We start from the raw sequence: 23710 nt of genomic DNA on the forward strand, positions 1-23710 counted from the left end.
TGCATGTATCCATCCAGAAGTAAAGCAACCACTCTGCATCTCCAGAGTGTCCTGTCTCCAGAGGCTAGGTGAGTCTCGGTGTGGCATTGTCCTGCCTTACACTTGGAACACTTGGTACTTGGAAATGGGTGGATGGCACACCACTGACCACAGAGTAAAGGAAGGATAACTACTTACTTTGACTACTTATCTATGCAGGTTATTCTCATTGATGGCAGAAGTCAACAAAGTTGATTTTTTGGGGGGTTATTATCGAGGATATTGATGTTTTAACCATAATGTCTGACTATTTTTAACCCCTGGTAATGCAGAATGACTTGTAATGTGAGGATATTCATCACTGGATTTGTGAGAAAATGGTTTACCAACATGGTAAAATAGTTTACCACGATTATCAAGTTTTAAGGAAGATGCAGATGCATACAGTGTCAAAGTAAGAAAAGTGTATTAGTAGAACAGGGGAAGGCTATTACTAATATACTAATACTCTTGGTAAAAGTATTTATTTTTAAATCGCAATCTGTGGATTCTATTAGATTAGATAAACACACAATTTCAGTCTAACGTCACAGCACATTTGAAAGTTATATGGCGCGTAGAAATATGAAGAGGGTGGCCAGCAGAGATAGATGGAATGGGCTGAGGGAAGCTGAGGGTTGGGATGTGAAATTGGAGACAAGTGGGAGGGTATTGCTGGGCGGGGGATAGAATTACGGTCAAAGATAAAAAATATATATATAAAATATTAAGTAAAAATAATCCCCTTGGATGGTTGAGGGGCTGCTCTTGGGGATCTGTGGGGTGGGGGGGTATTGGAGGGCTGCTGGCCTGGCGGGTGAGAGCTTAGGCCGGTGGCTGATGGATCACTAGTTTGGGTCCCCATCGACGTGCCCTTGAGCAGCGTGTTGACCCTTGTTTCTTCTGTGTGTCTCTGGTTGGGAGTCTGTTTGATGACTAATGTGATGTAGTTGTTGAGCGGCGTCACTGCAAGTATATTGTATGTTCTAAACATTCAATAATAAAAAAATAATGCCAAATTAAATAGAACATGGGGCAGGCAAAACGACAGGTCAAGAGCAGGCAGAGGTCAGTAATCCAGATCAGAATCAAAAGGTACTGAACGGCAGGCAGTCTTAGGGTCAGGCCAGGTTCTAGGGTCAACATCTGGAAAACTAGAAAATAGGTCACATGAGCAAGGCAAAAATGCTGGTAGGCTTGACAAGACAAGACGATCTGGCAACAGACAAACAGAGAACACAGGTATAAATACACTGGGGATAATGGGGTAGATGGGCAAGACCTGGAAGAGGGTGGAGACAAGTACAAAGACAGGTGAAACAGATCAGGGTGTGACAATGATAACATACTGTAACACAAACAGCAGACCCCAGTGCACACAACTTCCTCCTTCAATCTCTCTCTCTATCTGTCTCACATACACACTCTCTCTCTCACACATACACACACACATGCACACACACGCATACAAGTATGCAAATGTATTAGATTTTTTGTATTTGTATATTAAATCCTCTTAAGCTGACAGTCCCCAAAATTGGGCACTGGAATTACTTTAAAATATATATAAAGGTTTACATGGCTTATTTTATTCATTACCCACCATTTTATAATTCAGAAGACAGCAATCCTGACCTTCCTAAGACCATGTAAAGGTCCTCTGTGGAATAAGCTGGTATTTGTATCCCTCTGGTGGTCGGCTGCATCATTACATCAATTTATATCACTTCACTGCAACATTACGTCAAAGGGGTGGTCCTTAGAAAAACATTTATTCAACTGATTCAGGGCACAGATATGGCAAGGAAATCACTGAATGTGTCTCGAGCAGGCGGATCTAAATACATGACTTAATTAGCTCAACGATAAAGAATGTGAACTACCCACTTCCTTAAACCTAAAATAAGTAGTACTTTTGTGTGGAAGTCAAACATTTGTTTTACGTCAGAAGCAGACACATTTCTCCATTTACCTATCCCTTCTCCCCTTGTCTATAGGACAGAAGTACGTTGTTTAAAAGGTCCCAAATGTTGATTTAGACGTTCACAATTTTAACAGATTTTGACTATCACTAATGTCATGATATGTTTGGTAAAGTAATGAAGGTGAAACATGACATATTACAAAATATGAAAAGGCTTATCATATACCATTTGTATATGTTTTAGTATACTTTTATTGTGTATTAGATCATATGGGTTGAATTTTGTGTTTGTTTTTATCAGACATAAATAATACCAGGTGAGAGACAAAGGTCATAGCTATATGGGGGGGATGGGCTAAATGTCTGCTTATTTACTGATAGTGTAGCTTCCTGTGGACCAGTAGTTATGTTTCACACATCATCAGACACAACATGAAGTCAGCACAATAGACTCAACAGAACAGATTTTGACAACAGAAATAGCTCATTTAGTTTTTTTGTATTAGCATATGAATGAAATCCTTACTTATTAGCTTCCTGTGTATTAGCAGTTATGTTTCCCCGCTTCAACAGATACAACATGAAGCCATTACAGCAGACTCTTGATAAGTTCACACTCACTACTTGGGAACCAAATGAAAATATGAAAAGGTGAAGAAAACGCCGTAGCACACAACTACTACCCATGTCGTTTTTTTTGTCATAATTTTTGTCATTTTTATTGACACTTCCCTGGGAGTGTCTACAGCAGATAGTCTCAGAGACAAACACACACAGAGACAGACACACAAAGAGACAGACACAAGGCAGAGGCAATTAGAACACAACAAATCCACAAAGAAATGCTTTGTTGACAACAAAATCAACATGTTGCAATGGCCACCTCAGTCTCCGGACTTGAACCCCATTGAAAACCTGCGGTTTGTATTGAAGAGGGCAGACCATACATGCAGATGAAGGATATCAAGCATCTGTAAAGATTCTGTATGGAGGAATGGTCTAATATCCCTCCCAATCTCATAAAACATTTTAGGAAAACGCTCAGTGCCGTTATCCTCGCAAGGGGAGTTTTGCAATGTTAAAAACAGGGGTGCCAATCATTTTGACCCCTATCTTTATTAGATTTTTTTCATTACATGTTAAACTAAATATATTTCTATGAGCAATTTGTATTAGTACAAAATATCATCAGAAAAAGAAAATGTGGATCTCAGTATTTTTATTATTTTATACAGTCTTTTTTGCTCATTTTTATCAAGGATGCCAATCATTTTGGACCTGCCTGTATATATTTATCTTTTTCAACAATATGACTTTCTCTACAAATCAAATTAAATCTAAATGTATTTGTTACATGCACCAAATACAACAGGTATCTTACTGTGAAATGCGTACTTATTAACCAACAACGCAGTTCAAGAAATAGAGGTAAGAAAATATTTACAGGTTAATCGAGGTAATTTGTACATGTAGGTAGGGGTGAAGTGACTATGCTTAGATGATAAACAGTGAGTAGCAGCAGTGTAAAAACAAAGGGGGGGGTCAATGTAGATAGTCTGGGTGGCCATTTGATGAATTGTTCAGCAGTCTTATGGCTTGGGGGTAGAAGCTGTTAAGGAGCTTTTTGGACCTAGACTTGACGCTCCGTTACCGCTTGCCATGCGGTAGCAGAGAGAATAGTCAATGACATGGGTGACTGGAGTCTTTGACAATGTTTTGGGCCTTCCTCTGACACGCCTAGTATTTTGGTCCTTGATGGCAGGAAGCTTGGCCCGAGGCAGGACGCTTGGCCCTTGTAGACATTTTTGAGGATCTGGGGACCCATGCCAAATCTTTTCAGTCCCCAGAGGGTGAAAAAGGTGTTGTCGTGACTGTCTTGGTGTGTTACGACCATGATAGTTTGTTGGTGATGTGGACACCAAGGAACTTGAAACTCTCTACCCGGCCTCAGCACAATAGTCTAGATTGGTCTGACTGAATCTGTTACCGAGGGGACTTGTAAATGTGTGGATGGCACACCGCTGACCACAGAGAAAGAAATGAACTACTTCAACAATAAGGCTTCCATTTTTATTTCATTCAACGTTTATCTATACAGGTTCTTCTCTTTTATGTTTTTAAGATGAAACATGTCTGGATATGATTGAGGATTATAAACTGGGTGGTTCGAGTCCTGAATGCTGATTGGCTGACAGCCGTGGTACATCAGACCGTATACCGCGGGTATGACAAAACATGTAGTTTTACTGCTCTAATTACATTGGTAACCAGTTTATAATAGCAATAAGGCACCTTGGGGGTTTGTAATATATAGCCAATATACCACTGCTAAGGGCTGTGTCCAGGCAATCCGCATTGCATCGTGCGAAAATAACAGCCCCTTAGCCGTGGTATGTTGGCCATATACCACACCACCTCAGGCCTTATTGCTTAATTATGACATATTAACCATGATGTCTTACTGTTTTTAAAGCTCTAAGTACGGGTATTGGCATAACCCTGTAAATGCTGACCCTGCTGAGAATGAGGACAGTGCTGAGGTGAATGCAGAAACATAGCATCCTCTGAGGCCTGGAATGACTTGTCATGTGAGGACAATGGTCATTGGGTTTGTGAGAAAATGGTTCACCAACACCATGACAACACATACAGCGGACCTGACTGTATATATTTATATTTTTCAACAACGTGAGTTTCCCTTCGGCCTCAACACAGGGCCAAGATCGGTCTGACTGAATCCGTTACCAAGGGGACTTGCGAATGTGTGAATGGCACACTGACCACAGAGAAAGAAACAGTAATTACTTCGACAATAAGTTTTCACATTTATTTCCATTCAACTTTTATCTCTACAAGGTTGTTCTCATTGATGGGTTTTAAGAAGAGAAATGTCTGGATATTATTGGGGAGTATGATGTTTTAACCACGACATCTGACTGTTTTAAACCTCTAGGTAATGGTATTGGCCTAACCCTGATAATGTTGGCCCTTCTGAGAATGAGGACAGTGCTGAGATGAACACAGAAACATTGTAGCCTCTGAGGCTGGGAATGACCTGTCATGTGAGTACAATAGTCCCTCAATTTGTGAGAAAATAGTTTACCAACACCATGACAACACATACAGCAGACAACAGTGCACACAACTTCCTAAATGTTGTCTCTCTTTCTCCCTTTCTCAAATAAAAATGAAATGTATTCATAAAGCCCTTTTTACATCAGCAGATGTCACAAGTTGTTTATACAGAAACAAAAGAGCAAAAGAGTAAGTAATAATATGGGGATGAGGTAGTCGGGTGTGCTATTTACAGATTGGCTGTGCACAGGTGCAGTGATCGGTAAGCTGCTCTGACAGCTGATGCTTAAAGTTAGAGAGGGAGAAAAAAAACTCCAGAATCAGAGATTTATGCAAGTCGTTCCAGTCGTTGGCAGCAGAGAACTGGATGGAAAGGCGGCCAAAGGAGGTGTTGGCTTTGGGGATGACCAGTGCAATATACCTGCTGGAGCGCATGCTACAGGTGGGTGATGCTATGGTGACTAGTAAGCTAAGGCGGGGCGTTACCCATCAGAGACTAATAGATGACCTGGAGCCAGTGGGTTTGGCGACGGATATGTAGTGAGGGCCAGCCAACGAGAGCGTACAGGTCGCAGTGGTGGGTAGTATATGGGGCTTTGGTGATAAAACAGATGGCACTGTGATAGACTGCATCCAGTTTGATGAGTAGAGTGTTGGGGGCTATTTTGTAAATGACATTGCCGAAGTCAAGGATCGGTAGGATAACCTCGTAAAACTGACTATGTTTGGCGGCATGAGTGAAGGAATCTTTGTTGCGAAATAAGAAGTTGATTCTAGATTAAATTTTGTATTGGAGATGCTTAATGTGAGTCTGGAAGGAGAGTTTACGGTCTAACCAGACACCTAGGTATTTGTAGCTGTCCACATATTCTAGGTCAGAGTAGTGATGCTAATCCGGCGGGAGGGTGCGGGTAGCAATCGGTTGAAGAGCATGCACTTAGTTTTACTCGCATTTAAAAATAGTTGGAGGCCACGGAAGGAGTGTTGTATGGTGTTGAAGCTCGTTTGAAGGTTTGTTAGCACTGTTTCCAAAGGGCTAGATGTATACAGAATTGTGTCGTCTGTGTAGAGGCAGATCAGCGTATTACCAGCAGCAAGAGCGACATCATTGATATAAACAGAGAAAAGTGTCGGCCTGAGAATTTAACCCTGTGACACGCATATAGAGACTGCCAGAGGTACGGACAACAGGCCCTCCGATTTGACACACTGAACTCTATCAGAGAAGTAGTTGGTGAACCAGGTGAGGCAATCATTTGAGAAGCCAAGGCTGTTGAGTCTGCTGATAAGAATCCTGGTGATTGACAGAGTCGAAAGCCTTGGCCAGGTCGATGAAGATGGCTGCACAGTACTGTCTTTTATCGTTATTTTATGATATCCTTTAGAACCTTGAGCGTGGCTGAGGTGCACCCATGAGCAGCTCAGAAACCAGACTGCATAGTGGAGAAGGTATGGTGGGATTCGCAATTGTCTGTGATCTGTTTATTAACTTGGCTTTTGATTTTTTTTTTGAAAGACAGGGCAGGATGATTATAAGTCTAACAGTTTGGGTCTAGAGTGTCTCCCCCTTTGAAGAGTGGGATGATCGCGACAGGAAGCAAATCTCTGTATGAAAAAGCTAGCCTTAGCTTCCCTAACTGACTGACTATGTATATTTGTTCCTGACTTCCCAGAAATGCTGCATTTCACAAGGGCTATTCGATGCCAATGCAGAATGCCACAGGATGTTTGTGCTGGTCAAGGGCAGGTCTGGGATGAACCAAGGGCTATGTCTGTTCTTTGTTCTACATTTTTTGAATGGGGCATGCTTATTTAAGATGGAGAGGAAAGCATTTTTGAAGAGCAACCAGGCATCCTCTACTGACGGGGTGAGGTCAGTATCTTTCCAGGATACGCAGGCCAGGTTAATTAGAAAGGCCTGCTCGCTGAAGTGTTTTAGGGAGCGCTTGACAGTAATGAGGGGTGGTCATTTGACCGCAGACACATTACACACAGGCAATGAGGCAGTGATCGCTGAGATCCTGGTTGAAGACAGCAGAGGTTGAGGTAGAGGGCAAGTTGGTCAGGATGATATCTAAGAGGGTGCCCATGGTTGCAGATTTAGGGTTGTACCTGGTAGCTTCCTTGATAATTTGTGTGAGATTGAGGGCATCTAGCTTAAATTGTAGGATGGCTGGGTGTTTAGCATGTCCCAGTTTAGGTCACCTAACAGTATGAACTCTGAAGATAGATGAGGGGGTCGATCAATTCACATATGGTGTCCAGGGCACAGCTGGGGGCTGCGGGGGTCTATAAGAAGTGGCCACGGTGAGAGACTTGTTTCTGGAAAGGTGGATTTTTAAAAGTAGAAATTGTTAGGGCACAAAACCCGGATAGTATGACAGAACTCTGCAGGCTAACGCTGACACCTTTGGCAGTTCTGTCTTATCAGAACATGTTATAGTTAGCGATGTATAAGAACGGTGGCTAGAAAAAAAAAAAAAAAAGGCAGGAACCTAGGATGAAACCTAGAGAGGAACCAGGCTCTGAGGGGTGGCCAGTCCTCGTCTGGCTGTGCCGGGTGGAGATTATACATGGACACTAAGACCAGATCGTTCTTCAAGATGGTCATAGGTGACCAGCAGGGTCAAATAATAATCACAATGCATATTATCACAACATGTGCTGTAATTCTTTTCTAAAATAATTTGACCAAAAATGATCCACACAGAAAGAATGTCACTGAAGAGCATGAATATCTAGAAACAGAAGAGGCTTTATTTGACCTTTTTCCATTTGAACTGAGAGCTGAACTTTCCTCTAGGGGCCTCTCTACATCTCCTTTGCCTTCTGCCTCTTACTTGGTCCATTCTTACAAAGCAGCAACTCAAGAGGTGACCTCTTTTACTCATGAATAAGGACTGATTGAACAATTGTGCAAAGATTTGCACACGTTCAGACATAGTTCACAATCATGTCATTTGTATCAGCTGTGACCAAATGCTTGGATTTTGTTTGACATGATTTACTCAACTGACTCCTGCGTTTTTGTTGTTGTAGAGAGTTGTGTTTTCTGTTTTGCAAAAATGTGCTTAGCATTTGCATAGTTTGTGAAAGCAATGACTTACTGTTTTGCAAAACAGTATGTTGTTGTGCTCATTAAGTTATGATGGCACTCAAGTGGACCCCAGTTTCATTAGAAGTGTCTTAGCAAACGAGAAAAAACTGTAATACCTCCCTACCTATTTCCTGACAATGTGGCTTCCTGTGTACCAGTGGTTATGTTTCACAACATGAAGTCAGTCCAGTAGACTCAACAACAGAATAGTTTTACAATAGAAGTTGATTATTTTGCACATTTTTTTGTATTAGCATATTAATAAACTCTTATCTAAATTCTTACCGTCCTGTGCACCAGTAGCTATGTTTCACACATCGTCAGACACAACATGAAGTCAGTACAGTAGACTAATAAGTGTAAACTCACTACTCAGGAAACAAATACAAATATGCAAAGGAGAAGCTGTAGCCACAACTACCCGTGTCATTTCTTTTTATATCTCCCCAGGGGTTACATCTTCACACAGATAAAGACAGACACACAGGTGATACAGAGAGACAGAGACAGACACGAACACAGAGACAGACACGAACACACAGAGACAGAGACAGACACGAACACACAGAGACAGAGACAGACACGAACACACAGAGACAGAGACAGACACGAACACACAGAGACAGACACGAACACACAGAGACAGACACGAACACACAGAGACAGACACGAACACACAGAGACAGACACGAACACACAGAGACAGACACGAGGCAGAGGCGACGCTATCACTATAACCGGAGGCTTAACGTAAGATACAAGTAACATTGCTGGAGATGTCTGAGGCCATCTATGCCAAGCCAGACATGACCAAGAAAGTCAAGTTTGACAGAGGTGAGATGGAGGAGAGGATTGTGGATATCTACGTCAGTGCAGACACCCTGAGAGACCACGAGACCAGCACCAAGACAGAAGATGTAGAACACAATTCAAGTAATGGACCGGGAGACCAGCACACAGGTAACACACACACACACACTTTACACACACATCTTTTTATGTGTACATAGAGCCTAATAGCACAGGGAAGAGACCCTTCTTAGCTGTTGCAGTGTGTCTGGGGCTGCTGTGTGTTCTCCTACTGGCTGGGATCATAGGCCAGTCTGTTCACTGTAGGTATGGCTAAATTGTAATTACTGTAATTCACTGGCAGTCCTGTAGATATAATCTGATTTAGTGAGCAACTTTTCTAGGCCAACAGACCAGACACAACAACCTGACTATTATATTGCAATGCAGTACTTTTTGGAAAGTTTCTACACAATTAATCCCGCTGTTTTACGAATTTACTAAAACTCAAACCCTGGTTACGGCCCTGAACGCGTACTAAAATGTTGTTTGTATTCTTTCATCAATGTGTGCAGAATAATGAGATGGCCATGAATGTTTTAACTGACCTGTTCTGATGGCTGGAACAAGTTTGAATCCTGTTGGTACTTCGTCTCTTCTGAGAGAAAAACCTGGAGTGAGAGCAGACAGGACTGTGTGGAGAGAGGAGCAGACCTGGCTCCAGTTTCAACTGTTCTGCCTTACTATTATTCAACCATGCTGGGTCATTTATGAACATTTGAACATCTTGGCCACGTTCTGTTATAATCTCCACCCGGCACAGCCAAAAGAGGACTGGCCACCCCACATATGCTCTCTCTAATTCTCTCTTTCTTTCTCTCTCTCTCGGAGGACCTGAGCCCTAGGACAGTGCCCCAGGACTACCTGACATGATGGCTCCTTGCTGTCCCCATTCCACCTGACTGCTGCTGCTCCAGTTTCAACTGTTCTGCCTTATTATTATTCGACCATGCTGGTCATTTATGAACATTTGAACATCTTGGTCATGTTCTGTTATAATCTCTACCCGGCACAGCCAGAAGAGGACTGGCCACCCCACATAGCCCGGTTCCTCTCTAGGTTTCTTCCTAGGTTTTGGCCTTTCTAGGGAGTTTTTCCTAGCCACCGTGCTTTTACACCTGCATTGTTTGCTGTTTGGGGTTTTAGGCTGGGTTTCTGTACAGCACTTTGAGATATCAGCTGATGTACGAAGGGCTATATAAATAAATTTGATTTGATTTGATTTGATCGTAAACAGCAGAGAGAAACAGGTGAGAGAGTGGGGGGAGATAGATAAATACTTAGAGAGAGAGACATGATAAACATCTTTTGATCAGTGTTCATTTATCTTTCTCAACAACAGAGATTATTCTTTAGCCTCAACACGAGATTCTGGATGGGTTTGACTGACAGAGAGACTGAGGGGTCCTGGAAATGGGTTGACGGGACACCACTGATAACAAGGTGAGAGATTTGACCAGTTGTTATGTGTATACTTTGAAAACAAATGATATTGCTTCAGATCATTTTCATAAAAACAATTGTTTCATTTCATAGATGTCATTCAATGAGCTCTATAGATGAATCATAGAAACCAAGCATTATTTTCTTCAAGAAACACTATATATACAGTATGTTTTTGACTTTTTCTTGGTGGCCCACATCAGACAGCGTGTGGCTTTAAAGTTGAAAAAACACAGGCATTATGTATTTTATTTAGGATGATGTTTTACTGACAGTGTGACTGTCTGGTTCTCTGTGTTGTTGACATAGTTATTGGATAATCGACCAGCCTAATAATGGACGAAGTCTTTCAAGCCTTCCGGAGGAGGACTGTGTTGAATTACAAACTGGACATGATCAGCCTGAAAAGTTATGGAATGATATAAATTGTGCACAAAAACGTATCTGGATTTGTGAGTTGTGTCACAATAACCTACTGTAACTACCCGTCCACCATCTCCCCGTATCTCTCTCTCTCTCTCTCTGACTCGCCCTCTCTTATTTTGTCTCCATCCCTACTCATTTATGTTTGTTTCATTCTGAACATATGAATCAATTTCCTATTTACTTCCTGGGATGCATTAGTAGCTTCCTGTCTTCAGTAGTTAAATGATGGACACATCAGACACAGACAATGATTGAGACACAACAACAGCTGCATTAGAACAGACAGAAGGGACCAGTATGAGGTTGTTAAGTCAGTACAGTCGACTCCGGATAGGTGCACATCAGATAAGTGCGAGACCTGGGTTCAAATACAACTTGAAATCTTTCAAAAGCTTTGAGCGTTTGCTTTAGCCTGCCTTCAGAGCCAGGTGGGTACTGGGGCTTTTCTGTTGCAACAGAAGTATTTTAAATCATTTGATATAGAGAGGCATTCTGGGAGTACTCCTTAGACACCTGGTTCATTTATTAGGTTTCGTCGTCTCCGGATTCACAGACACCCAAATGTAAATTTTGACATGGCCTATTGATTAACAAGACACACCTTATTATTTTGTATTTTGTTTCTAATTTGCAGTTTACCTTGGAACATATTATCATTAGAATTATTTAACATTGTTTCGTCTCAATGGGTCGCCAGGCTATAAATAGGATTTATGTGCAATGGCCAGGTCACTCTGAGGAAGACGTCAGCTTTATGCTGAAATGTCAGTCACCCGTTCGCATCCTGTACAATGTATTAAAGTGAGCAATAAGAAATCAATCTGTGTTTTTGTTGACGGCTCCAACTCCTTTTCACCTCGAATTTGTCCATTTGGAAGTTCTCCTCGGCAAGCCATTCTCATATTTCCATACAGTATTTCATCCCAGGTCTGGTAAGTCTACACTATCGACTCAGGTATCAGATGAATATGTTTAAAGGAAAAGAACATGTCCCAACCTCAACCACCATGTTACTTTTTCTTCCTCTTTTAATCAAAAACATCTCAGAAATGGACACAAATCAGACACAGGGGCAGTCAGAAAACACAATACATTCAGAAAACACAATACATTGTTGGAGATGTCTGAGGCCATTCATGACAAGCCAGATGTGACCAAGAAGGTCCAGTTTGACAGAAGTGAAGCTGAGGAGAGGATTGTGGACATCTACGGCAGTGCAGACACAGAGGGACCATGAGACCAGCACCAAGACAAAGAGGTAGAAGACACTTCTCCAAAGAACGGACCGGGAGGTCAACCTAATACACACACAATCTTTCTCTCTCTCACACACACACACACAACGCAAAGAACAACTATAAACACATTTTATAACACAGGGAAGAGACCCTTCATAAGTCTTGATGTGTTGTCCGACTGGGATCATAGGCCTGTCTGTCCACTGTTGGTAAATGTTAGAATTCCTACACATTACCGGCTATTCTGTTGTTCTCTGTTTTAGTTATTGCAGATAACGGGTCTCTCAGAGCTTCTTAGTTTATAATACCAACTCACTGTCACGGCCGTCGGAATGACACCTAGGTGCAGCGTGGTGAGCGTACATTTTCTTTTATTTAGAATAAAATGTCACCAACAAAACAAGAATTAACAAAACAACCGTGACGCTTATAAGGGCCATAGTGCCCCTAACAAAGAACTTCCCACAAACACAACAGGGAAAAAAGGCTGCCTAAGTATGATTCCCAATCAGAGACAACGATAGACGGCCAAACAACGATAGACGGCCAAACACAAAGAAATAGAACACATAGAAATCAGAACATAGAATGCCCACCTAAATCACACCCTGACCAAACCAAAATAGAGACATAACAAGGCTCTCTAAGGTCAGGGCGTGACACTCACCAGCAGAAAGAGTCTTTTTAGTTTTTAAGACCAAATCCCCTTCAGAAAGAGCCTTCTTAGTTTTAAGACAAACTAATCTGCAGAAAGAGTCTTCTTAGTTTACAAGACCAACTCACATTCAGAAAGAGGCCAAATACACACCATTTACAAAACCCTGACTGAAGACAGAGACCAGTTTTAGAAAGAGACAGACCAGTTACAGACAAGCTCCAACACTCTGAATGAAGAGAGAGAGACCAGCTACAGATCAGTCACTAGTTACAACACTGAGGAGAAAGAAAAGCGAAAGTGGGAGAGAAGAGGACCTTGGACCTTGAACCATCTTTTTTAATATTTTCTGTGTTATTGTTTACAAACACGCCCCCATAAAGACAATTAGAATTTAAAACAGGTTCACCCAGAGGATCGACCGTGATCGTGCGGGGTTACGACACCTCAAGAATTGCATTTGAAGAAAGGCTTGGCACACGCATACTCAAGCTGACTGGCTCTCGTTCAAGCAAATGAGAAATAAGTGCACTCAGGCTATCCGGAAGGCCAAAGTTAGTTACTTTAAGGAGCAGCTCTCTCTCTCTGTGGGTCTACGACCAAGAAGTTCTGGGAACCAGTTAAAGAAGTAGAGAAAAAACCCTCCTCCTCACAGCTGCCCATGTCCCTTAATGTTGATGATGTGGATGTTACTGACAAGAAGAACATTGCTGAGCTCTTTAATCACCACTTCATTAAGTCAGGATTCCTATTCTACTCAGCCATACCTCTACTGCCCGTCCAACATCTCCTCATCTCCCACCCCTTCTAATGTGACTATCCACGATGCTTCTCTCTTTTTCCCCTGCCCCGCTACAAAGTTTCTCCCTGCAGGCAGTCACTGAGTCCAAGGTGCTAAAGGCACTTTTTAAACTTCACCCCCAAAAAAACATCTGGGTCAGATGGTTTAGACCCTTTCTTCTTTAAGGTTGCTGCCCCTATCATCACCAAGCCTTTATCCAGGCTTTTTAACCTCTCTCCTCTCTGGGGAGGTTCCCATTGCTTGGAAGGCAGCCGCGGAACATCCTTTATTTAAAGGGGAGATAAAACTGATCCTAACTGTCCTCAATGATGTCACCATTCGCCTTGATTTTAAACAATATTGTGCTGCTATTTATATTGACTTGGCCGAAGCTTTTGATTCGGTAGACCATTCCATTCTTGTCGGCCGGCTAAGGAGTATCGGTGTCTCTGAGGGGTCTTTGGCCTGGTTTTCTAACTACTCCTTACAAAGAGTGCAGTGTTTAAAGTGAGAAAATTTGCTGTCTCAGCCACAGCCTGTCATCAAGGAGTAACCCAAGGCTCAATCCTAGGCCCCACGTTCTTCTCAATTTACATCAACAACAATAGTTCAGGCAGTAGGAAGCTTTCTCATTCATTTATATGCAGTCTTATACCCAGCTGGCCCCTAACCCGGATTTTGTGCAACAAAGCTTTCTTAGTGTCCAACAGGCATTTTCTACCCTAAACCTTTTTCGGAACAACTCAAAAACAAAGGTCATGTGGTTTGGTAAGAGGAATGTCCCTCATCCCACAGGTGTTATAACTACCTCTGAGGGTTTCGAGCTTGAGGTAGTCACCTCATACAAGTACTTGGGAGTATTGCTAGACGTTGCACTGTCCTTCTCTCAGCACATATCAAAGCTGCAGCCTAAAGTTAAATCTAGACTTTGTTACCTCTATCGAAATTGCTCCTCTTTCACCCCAGCTGCCAAACTAACCCTGATTCAGATGACCATCCTACCCATGCTAGATTACGGAGACATAATTTATAGATCGGCAGGTAAGGGTGCTCTCGAGCGGCTAGACATTCTTTACCATTCAGCCATCAAATGTGCAACCAATGCTCCTTATATCATCACTGCACTCTATACTCCTCTGCAAACTGGTCATCCCTGTATACCCGTCGCAAGACCCACTGGTTGATGATGCTTATTTATAAAACCCTCTTAGGACTAACTATCTGAGATATCTACTGCAGCCCTCATCCTCCTTACACAACATCCGTTCTGCCAGTCACATTCTGTTAAAGGTCCCCAAAGCGCACACACATCCCTGGATCGCTCCTCTTTTCAGTTCGATGCAGAAAACACTCAAACCGGACAGTTTTATCTTCATCTCTTCATTCAAAGACTCAACCATGGACACTCTTACTGACAGTTGTTGCTGATTTGTGTGATGTATCGTTGTCTCTACCTTCTTGACCTTTGTGCTGTTGATGTGCCCAATAATGTCTGTACTATATTTTGTGCTGCTACCACGTCGTGTTCCAAACATGGTGTTGTTATGTTGTGTTGCTACCATGCTGTGTTGTCATGTGTTGCTGCCTTGCTATGTTATTGTCTGAGGTCTCTCTTTAGGTTGTGTTGTGTCTCTCTTGTTGTGATGTGTGTTTTGTCCTATATTTATATTGTATTTATTTTATTACCAGGCCCACGTCCCCGCACTAGGCTTTTGCCTTTTGGTAGGCGGTCATTGCAAATTTGATTTTGTTCTTAGCTGACTTTCCTAGTTAAATAAAGGTTAAATAAAATAAATCCAAATATATGAAGAAGTGATCTTAATTGAAAGTTCTCAAATCTGTTTACCTAATACATGGTCATGAGATCAACAATTGGAACATGACAACTGCCATGTTTTTGAAAGAGTTCATGTAAGAGCTGGTGATGGATGGGAGCAAAATGTTCCCTACTGAAATCTCCATTATGCTATTGTTAAGTGGAAATAAAATATGTGAAAAATAAACGTGAACCTTGTGTCTGAAAACCACATCTATTGTTTCTCCCGGTTAGCTGTAGAGGAAGAAGACATGTCAAGTGAATGACGGAGAGAGAGAGAGAGAAAACGAAAAACATTGTGATGTGAAGATTCAGAGGAAAGCATACTGTACTCTGTAAAATACACGTCAGAATTGTTTTTATTAGAAACATGTACATTTCCAGCATAGCATTAGCACAGCATTTTCATGTCCAATTATTAGCATACGTTTATCTCTATAATTATAATAATCACAAAGGCACAGATGAATAAATAAAGATACAATGTAATTGAACAAGGTCTACCAGCTTTCTGATTGAATGTGATTAGATAGTTAAAACAGTGTCTCCTCCAGTTGGACACAGACAGAGGGCAGAACTGTACAGACAGGACACACACATATACTGTACAAGATGCATGCAGACACACACACACATACTGTACAAGATGCATGCAGACACACACACACACATACTGTACCAAACGCATGCAGACACACGCAGGCCACACGCAGGCCACACGCAGGCCACACACAACACACAAGTGAAGTTCCCTTTAAATCCTCCGATGAAGACATTTTCCACAGAAACTTCGTAATATCTCTTCACACTGATTTCGCACAGAGACAGCGTTGTTACAAAAGAAATGCCCCTAAATGGTCATCAGTGCGGTAAAGATTAACATGCCATTAACGTGCCCTCCTTTTTTGAAGGCTGCGGAAACAACCAACATTCCTCACAAAGTGATTGGCTGAAAGGTTGCACTTGTCACTATTTGTTGTCCTGCAGCTGTCATGTTCTATCACTCTGTTAGATGATCCTGCCAGGTCTATGTTCCTGCTTGAAGGTGGTTGGATACTCAACATTATATCAACTGCAGTGGACCAGAGACAGAGCTCAGGGAGATACCCGGTGAAGTCACACATCAGAGCTACGACTCAACTACTTGTCAGTACAGTTGGAATCATACAGTAGATATTACCATTACAAGTCAGTTAGAAAGGTAATAAAACAGTTAGTTAGGATGGATGACTACGTCAACAAAGAGGTTGTTGAAATTGACAAGGTTATTAAAGGAAACCAGAATGGAGCAATGAGGAGAGTGACGACTGAGACACATCCCTCAGGTAAGAACACAGAAAACTCCATCACACAAACACACACACACACGCTTTGGGGCCCCTCTCACCCCACAGAGAGTAAATGAACATGTCATAAGCCTTGAATAGTGTGTTTTTTTACAACAGGAAGTTAGCATTAAAACTGTTACATTTCTCTCAGCCTCATGGCAAAATGTGTAGAAGAGCAGGAAATGTGCTCTAGACCAGCAATATTTTCTCTCTTCCCCATGGCAAAAAAAAAGACACCCCTCCCAGGTTGGGTGTGGGGGGCCTTGCTCACGACCAAGACCAAGACATACAAACACATGACTCAAAAACAGAAAAGTCCCAGTGGAAAAGCTATTATTTTACCCCACATTTAAATATGCAAAGGCATGTATGTTTTCAGTGTATTCAGAGGTTCCAACATGTCATTCTGATACAGTCAATTCCCGAGGACCCCAGGGAAGTGTATCTGCTGCTATCGCAACAGCTAAAGGGGATCCTAATAAAAGACATAAAATACCACAAGACAGCTGTGAGAAACGATCCTCTTGGAGCTGATCATGTTGAAACTGCACTCTGCTGTGTGTCCATGTGTTTTCACACCAGTGTATCTCCCCAGCACCCGACGGTTCAGGGAGAAAACTCTACTGGATGGTTGCTGTAAGCTTTGGGATGCTGTGTGTTCTACAAGTCGCTCTCAACATCTCCCTGCGACTAGTCTGTGAGTGTATTGTTATTTCATCATTACATTATATCAGACTTTGACAACCGATTAATTTGGTTCTGTTTAGCTAAGTGCTTCCCATGTTAGACATGTTTAAATGACTGGCAAACCACATCCAATATATTCTGTCCTCTTTTAGCAGACTGTCTGACTGAAGAGAGAGACCAGCAACAGAGGGAGAGAGATGATTTTATGGAAAAGTTCTCTAATCCGGGTGAGTTTACCTAATACATGATCATAATATTAATTGTACATGTTCAATATGCACAGGGCCGTAGCAACATGAGGACATTGAGGTGCTGACCTCGGTAACTGTTTCTAATGAGAAACATGAATAAAATAGATTCTTGATCTGACTGAGTTCTAATCGCTTGTCTTTGAAAACGAGTGGAATCAAGAAAAGTGGTTTGTTAAGTTTGCCAATGCATCCTGGATTTGCCTTTGAAGCAGCACTTTCACCACTATCGCAAATGGCTAACTCCTCCCTCTCACAGCACTGGCCGAGGGCCTGAGACGTGAAACGACCTACCCCAGCTCGTAGTCCGCTCAAGTAGACACTAGAGACGCTGCTGACTGTGTTTGCGAGATGCCAGACAAAAGTACATTTTAAAACCGACCAGCATCTCCTGCCGTGTCTACAGACATCCCCAAACAAATACAAGTTGAATCTCGGAGAATGAGTACAAAACTATTAAATAGTCGCTTATAGATATGTCAGTCAGTCATGTTTTTCCGATTACCCTCCACAAACACAGTAACAGACAGAGTCACAATCACACAGGTATCCATAACATCAATGCGTTAGTCTTACAGTCAATACGTCACAAACTCATTGCTATAACACAATGTGAAAGAATAGTAGAACTTCCATTCATTTGAAATAAATAAGCAATACATTAGTAGTAATCTGTCATCATGTCTGTAGGATTATGAAGCAGAGACTTCAATTGCAGTAATGTTGAAGGGATCTGGGTAGTGTAAGTAATGTTGAAGGGCTCTGGGTAGTGTAAGTAATGTTGAAGGGCTCTGGGTACTGTAAGTAATGTTGAAGGGCTCTGGGTAGTATAAGTAATGTTGAAGGGCTCTGGGTAGTATAAGTAATGTTGAAGGGCTCTGGGTAGTGTAAGTAATGTTGAAGGGCTCTGGGTAGTATAAGTAATGTTGAAGGGCTCTAGGTAGTGTAAGTAATGTTGAAGGGCTCTGGGTACTGTAAGTAATGTTGAAGGGCTCTGGGTAGTATAAGTAATGTTGAAGTGCTCTGGGTAGTATAAGTAATGTTGAAGGGCTCTGGGTAGTATAAGTAATGTTGAAGGGCTCTGGGTAGTATAAGTAATGTTGAAGGGCTCTGGGTAGTATAAGTAATGTTGAAGGGCTCTGGGTAGTATACGTAATGTTGAAGGGCTCTGGGTAGTATAAGTAATGTTGAAGGGCTCTGGGTAGTATAAGTAATGTTGAAGGGCTCTGGGTAGTATAAGTAATGTTGAAGGGCTCTGGGTAGTATAAGTAATGTTGAAGGGCTCTGGGTAGCATAAGTAATGTTGAGGGGCTCTGGGTAGTATAGGTAATGTTGAAGGGCTCTGGGTAGTATAAGTAATGTTGAAGGGCTCTGGGTAGTATAAGTAATGTTGAAGTGCTCTGGGTAGTATAAGTAATGTTGAAGGGCTCTGGGTAGTATACGTAATGTTGAAGGGCTCTGGGTAGTATAAGTAATGTTGAAGGGCTCTGGGTAGTATAAGTAATGTTGAAGGGCTCTGGGTAGTATAAGTAATGTTGAAGGGCTCTGGGTAGCATAAGTAATGTTGAGGGGCTCTGGGTAGTATAGGTAATGTTGAAGGGATCTGAGTAGTATAAGTAATGTTGAAGGGCTCTGGGTAGTATAAGTAATGTTGAAGGGCCCTGGGTAGTGTAAGTAATGTTGAAGGACTCTGGGTAGTATACGTAATGTTGAAGGCCTCTGGGTAGTATACGTCATGTTGAAGGGCTCTGGGTAGTATAAGTAATGTTGAAGGGCTCTGGGTAGTATAAGTAATGTTGAAGGGCTCTGGGTAGTATAAGTAATGTTGAAGGGCTCTGGGTAGTATACGTAATGTTGAAGGGCTCTGGGTAGTATACGTAATGTTGAAGGGCTCTGGGTAGTATAAGTAATGTTGAAGGGCTCTGGGTAGTATACGTAATGTTGAAGGGCTCTGCGTAGCATAAGTAATGTTGAAGGGCTCTGGGTAGTATAAGTAATGTTGAAGGGCTCTGGGTAGTATAAGTAATATTGAAGGGATCTGGGTAGTATAAGTAATGTTGAAGGGCTCTGGGTAGTATAAGCAATGTTGAAGGGCCCTGGGTAGTATAAGTAATGTTGAAGGGCTCTGGGTAGTATAAGAAATGTTGAGGGCCCTGGGTAGTGTAAGTAATGTTGAAGGACTCTGGGTAGTATAAGTAATGTTGAAGGGCTCTGGGTAGTATACGTAATGTTGAAGGGCTCTGGGTAGTATAAGTAATGTTGAAGGGCTCTGGGTAGTATAAGTAATGTTGAAGGGCTCTGGGTAGTATAAGTAATGTTGAAGGGCTCTGGGTAGTATAAGTAATGTTGAAGGGCTCTGGGTAGTATAAGTAATGTTGAAGGGATCTGGGTAGTATAAGTAATGTTGAAGGGCTCTGTGTAGTATACGTAATGGTGAAGGGCTCTGGGTAGTATAAGTAATGTTGAAGGGCTCTGGGTAGTATAAGTAATGTTGAAGGGCTCTGGGTAGTATAAGTAATGTTGAAGGGCTCTGGGTAGTATAAGTAATGTTGAAGGGCTCTGGGTAGTATAAGTAATGTTGAAGGGATCTGGGTAGTATAAGTAATGTTGAAGGGCTTTGGGTAGTATAAGCAATGTTGAAGGGCCCTGGGTAGCATAAGTAATGTTGAAGGGCTCTGGGTAGCATAGGTAATGTTGAAGGGATCTGAGTAGTATAAGTAATGTTGAAGGGCTCTGGGTAGTATAAGTAATGTTGAAGGGCTCTGGGTAGTATAAGTAATGTTGAAGGGCTCTGGGTAGTATAAGTAATGTTTAAGGGATCTGGGTAGTATAAGTAATGTTGAAGGGCTCTGGGTAGTATAAGCAATGTTGAAGGGCCCTGGGTAGTATAAGTAATGTTGAAGGGCTCTGGGTAGTATAAGTAATGTTGAAGGGCTCTGGGTAGTGTAAGTAATGTTGAAGGGCTCTGGGTAGTATAAGTAATGTTGAAGGGCTCTGGGTAGTATAAGTAATGTTGAAGGGCTCTGGGTAGTGTAAGTAATGTTGAAGGGCTCTGGGTAGTATAAGTAATGTTGAAGGGCTCTGGGTAGTATAAGTAATGTTGAAGGGCTCTGGGTAGTATAAGCAAATTTGAAGGGCTCTGGGTAGTATAAGCAAATTTGAAGGGCTCTGGGTAGTATAAGCATTGTTGAAGGGCTCTGGGTAGTATTACTTAGCCAGCTAGAAGGATGAAGTAAGATGGTAACGTTAAAAGGAGCCCACCTCAGCAGTAGCAACAAATAGGCTACTAAGCTCTCATAAGAACTTTGCTTTACAAAGATTAGGCTACTAAGACAGACAGTGATGTGGCACTCAGTGGTGAGGCTGATGGAGGCTGCAATGCATGCAGGAGGAAGTAGAGAAAACAAAGAGAGAGAGAGGAAGCAAGGCGGAGAGAGGTTAATACATGGTTCCCAAACTTAGGGTTGGGGTCCCATGTGGGGTCCCCTGACTAAATCTGCATCAATGAAGATAGGAACTAAAAGAAAAGAAGATGTGTTTAAATATGAACATATTCACATGGCCTATCTTCCCCGTAGGCCTACATTTAAATGCACTCAAAATGCTAACAATGCAGGTGTAAAATAGTCCTACATCTCCTTTATATCACTGGTTGTTCTTCTTATCTCGTCACCACGGAGTTTATAGTTTACCTATTACACATCTTTTTAACCACAACATCACTGATATTAATACAGAATCCTTAGTAATATTCAAATCATTCATGAGAATGTGACAACATGATCATCTGTGTGCTCCATTGATATCTGTTTGTGCGGAGCTTGATTAGTAATGCCTAGTAATACAAATGTGAACGCAATGTCAGTTGAGAAAAGCCATATCTATGTAAATAGAGGATGAATTACACATTTTAATATGATGCTTTTGATAATATGCTTTTTTCTATTCTTTCATTAATGAGTGAAGAATAATGAGATGCCAATGAATGTTTTAACTAACCTGTTCTGAAGACTGGAACAAGTTTGAATCCTGTTGGTACTTCGTCTCTTCTGAGAGAAAAACCTGGAGTGAGAGCAGACTGGACTGTGTGGAGAGAGGAGCAGACCTGGTGATCGTAAACAGCAGAGAGAAACAGGTGAGAGAGTGGGGGGAGATAGATAAATACTTAGAGAGAGAGACATGATATACATCTTTTGATCAGTGTTCATTTATCTTTCTCAACAACAGAGATTTCTCTTTAGCCTCAACACGAGATTCTGGATGGGTTTGACTGACAGAGAGACTGAGGGGTCCTGGAAATGGGTTGACGGGACACCACTGATAACAAGGTGAGAGATTTGACCAGTTGTTATGTGTATACTTTGAAAACAAATTATATTGCTTCAGATCATTTTCATAAAAACAATTGTTTCATTTCATAGATGTCATTCAATGAGCTCTATAGATGAATCATAGAAACCAAGCATTATTTTCTTCAAGAAACACTATATATACAGTATGTTTTTTACTTTTTCTTGGTGGCCCACATCAGACAGCGTGTGGCTTTAAAGTTGAAAAAACACAGGCATTATGTATTTTATTTAGGATGATGTTTTACTGACAGTGTGACTGTCTGGTTCTCTGTGTTGTTGACATAGTTATTGGATAATCGACCAGCCTAATAATGGACGAAGTCTTTCAAGCCTTCCGGAGGAGGACTGTGTTGAATTACAAACTGGACATGATCAGCCTGAAAAGTTATGGAATGATTTAAATTGTGCACAAAAACGTATGTGGATTTGTGAGTTGTGTAACAATAACCTACTGTAACAACTACCCGTCTATCTCTCTCTCTCTCTCTCTCTCTGACTCTCCCGCTCTCATTCTGTCTCCATCCCTACTCATTTATGTTCTTTTCATTCTGAACATATGAATCAAATTCCCATTTACAGTACTTCCTGGGATGCATTAGTAGCTTCCTGTCTTCAGTAGTTAAATGATGGACACATCAGACACAGACAATGATTGAGACACAACAACAGCTGCATTAGAACGGACAGACTCCTGATAGGTGCACATCAGATAAGTGTGAGACCTGGGTTCAAATACAACTTGAAATTTTTCAATATCTTTGAGCGTTTGCTTTAGCCTGCCTTCAGAGCCAGGTGGGTACTGGGGCTTTTCTGTTGCAACAGAAGTATCTTAAATGATTTCATACAGAGAGGCATTCTGGCAGTACTCCACCATAATTTGCAAATAAATTCATTAGAAATCTTACAATGTGATTTTCTGGATTTTTTTTTCTAATTTTGTCTGTCATAGTTAAAGTGTACCTTTGATGAAAATTACAGGCCTCTCTCATATTTTTAAGTGGGAGAACTTGCACAATTGGTGGCTGACTAAATACTTTTTTGCCCCACTGTATATTAAAGTGAGCAATAAGAAATCAATCTTTGTCTTTATTTGTTGACTGCTCCAACTCATTTTTTTTTACCTCAAATTAGTCCTTTTTGAAGTTCCCATTGGCAAGCCATTCTCATATTTTCATATAGTATTTCATCCCAGGTCTGGTAAGTCTACACTACCTACTCAGATGAATATGTTTAAAGGAAAAGAACATGTCCCAACCTCAACCACCATGTTACTTTATCTTCCTCTTTTAACATTTCCCTTTCTTCTGGGGACAACATATCAAAAACACTTAGTCTATGAAATGAACACAAGTCAGACACAGACATAGACGCAGTGATCGGTTCAGAACCTGAGTAGACATTGCTCTATAGTATATAGTCAGAAAACACAATACATTGTTGGAGATGTCTGAGGCCATTCATGACAAGCCAGATGTGACCAAGAAAGTCAAGTTTGACAGAAGTGAAGCTGAGGAGAGGATTGTGGACATCTACGGCAGTGCAGACACAGAGGGACCATGAGACCAGCCCCAAGACAAAGAGGTAGAAGACACTTCTCCAAAGAACGGACCGGGAGGTCAACCTAACTCGCACACACACACACACACACACACACACACACACACACACACACACACACACACACACACACACACACACACACACACACACACACACACACACACACACACACACACACACACACACACACACACACACACACACACACACACA

At 41.7% G+C, this 23710-nt stretch overlaps 1 protein-coding gene and 1 long non-coding RNA gene across 17 annotated transcripts; both read left to right on the top strand.

Annotated features, from left to right (window-relative positions):
* The first annotated feature begins 4895 nt into the window (after nucleotides 1-4895).
* Nucleotides 4896-9615, top strand: LOC118395358 (uncharacterized). Its single transcript, XR_008065515.1, has 4 exons — nucleotides 4896-5004; nucleotides 8565-8980; nucleotides 9011-9074; nucleotides 9479-9615. It is a non-coding gene; the product is annotated as an uncharacterized LOC118395358 (long non-coding RNA).
* A 6527-nt stretch (nucleotides 9616-16142) lies between these two features.
* On the top strand, nucleotides 16143-23700 carry LOC118395360 (CD209 antigen-like protein E). 16 transcript variants are annotated; one of them, XM_052464413.1, is made up of 6 exons: nucleotides 16143-16647; nucleotides 17246-17347; nucleotides 17490-17564; nucleotides 21596-21720; nucleotides 21827-21913; nucleotides 22223-23700. In XM_052464413.1, the coding sequence occupies exons 1-5, from the start codon at nucleotides 16545-16547 to the stop codon at nucleotides 21857-21859; spliced, it is 438 nt and encodes a 145-aa protein (XP_052320373.1). In that variant the 5' UTR covers nucleotides 16143-16544; the 3' UTR covers nucleotides 21860-21913; nucleotides 22223-23700. The 16 variants fall into 16 exon arrangements, 3 of the variants coding, with proteins under 3 accessions (XP_052320373.1, XP_052320372.1, XP_052320371.1); XR_008065514.1 differs by having other exon boundaries at nucleotides 16148-16647; nucleotides 21787-21913; XM_052464412.1 differs by having other exon boundaries at nucleotides 16204-16647; nucleotides 17493-17564; nucleotides 21813-21913.
* Nucleotides 23701-23710: the final 10 nt, after the last annotated feature.

Source organism: Oncorhynchus keta, chromosome 16 (assembly GCF_023373465.1).
Source record: "Oncorhynchus keta strain PuntledgeMale-10-30-2019 chromosome 16, Oket_V2, whole genome shotgun sequence".
NCBI lineage: Eukaryota > Metazoa > Chordata > Actinopteri > Salmoniformes > Salmonidae > Oncorhynchus > Oncorhynchus keta.